General features: G+C 39.8%; 1 protein-coding gene across 1 annotated transcript; it reads right to left on the bottom strand.

Moving 5' to 3' along the window:
• On the bottom strand, window positions 1-936 carry LOC127557444 (olfactory receptor 52E4-like). The gene has a single exon (XM_051990763.1). The coding sequence runs from the start codon at window positions 934-936 to the stop codon at window positions 1-3; it is 936 nt and encodes a 311-aa protein (XP_051846723.1).
• Between the last annotated feature and the right edge of the window lie 421 nt (window positions 937-1357).

Below are 1357 nucleotides of genomic sequence, written 5' to 3'. Positions count from 1 at the left end.
TCAGCCTGTGAAAAATTTGAGGAACCTCTCTCGTATCTGTTTAGTTTTGACACCATAGATGATGGGGTTTACCATGGGTGGAACAAGGACATAGATATTGGCCACAAAAATATGAATAGAAGGAGCAATGTGGTGTCCAAACCTGTGAGTGAGAAAAGAAAAGTAGGCAGGGGTATAAGAAATCAATATGACCCACACATGAGAGCCACAGGTGCTTAGTGTCTTAATTCTGGCTTCACTGGAGGGTAGGCGAAACACAGTACGGAGAATGAGAATATAGGAACAGATAATCAGTATGAAGTCTAGTCCACCTGTAATGAAAGCAACAAATAGGCTGTAAGCTCTGGGGATCTTAGTTGGGGCACAGGCCAGCTTGATTAATCCCATGAACTCACAGTAAGTGTGAGGGATGATATTAGTCCTACAATAGGGAAGCCATCTAAGCATAAATGGATGAGGACCAAGCAGCACAATTCCACGGAGGAGGATAGCCAATCCTAGGTACTGAATAACAGTAATGGTCAAAATAGTTGAATGTCTGAGTGGGTTGCAGATGGCTACATAGCGGTCAAAAGCCATGGCCAATATGATCCCAGATTCCATGTTGGACAAAGCATGTATGAGAAATACTTGAGTGAGACAGGCTTCAAAAGGAATTTCTCCATCATTAAACCAGAAAAGACTGAGCATTTTTGGCATAGTGGTAGTCGTGAGCATCAAGTCTGCCACAGAAAGCATGGAGAGGAATAAAAACATGGGTTCATGAAGATTGGGGTCAGTTTTAATAATGAAAAGAAGAGTACAGTTCCCCACCAGAGCCAATATATACACCAGACAGAAAGGGATAGATATCCAGATGTGAGCAGCCTCTAGTCCTGGGATGCCAAGAAGAATAAAGCTCATTGGATGAAGATTGGTTCTGTTGATAGCTATCATTATTGGGATCTTGGATCCTCCTCACCTCTATCTTAGCAGAACACATAAATGCTCTATAAGAAGAAGAATTCCATTAATAGTGCCTGTGATATGCAAGGAAGAAAGATACAAGTTTAAAGATTCAGTTCTGATCTAACAAAGATTACTTCCTATTACCTGAAATAGCTTGCTATTTCTTACAATCTTACAATTTAATTTTTCTTTCTCTCTCTCTCTCTACTTCATTCAGACTTATTCATCCTGTCTTGTGATTTGCTTTTTTCCCCTTCATCAGCCAAAGTGGAACATGGATAATGCTGTCTACTGAGAAGATATAACCTAGCTTCTCTGGGTTTTCTACTACCAAAGATCTTAAAAAATCATAGGTTCTGAAATGATTTCTTACTCTGCTTTCTTCTTAGAGCATGCAAGATAAAAAATA

The sequence above is a fragment of the Antechinus flavipes genome, chromosome 3 (assembly GCF_016432865.1).
Source record: "Antechinus flavipes isolate AdamAnt ecotype Samford, QLD, Australia chromosome 3, AdamAnt_v2, whole genome shotgun sequence".
Lineage (NCBI taxonomy): Eukaryota > Metazoa > Chordata > Mammalia > Dasyuromorphia > Dasyuridae > Antechinus > Antechinus flavipes.
The sequence above is the reverse complement of the archived record's forward strand: the minus strand, read 5'-3'. Positions and strand labels throughout refer to the sequence as shown.

Excerpts from the sequence above, each read along its gene's own strand:
- LOC127557444 (XM_051990763.1), bottom strand. The coding sequence starts at position 936 with ATGATAGCTATCAACAGAACCAATCTTCATCCAATGAGCTTTATTCTT.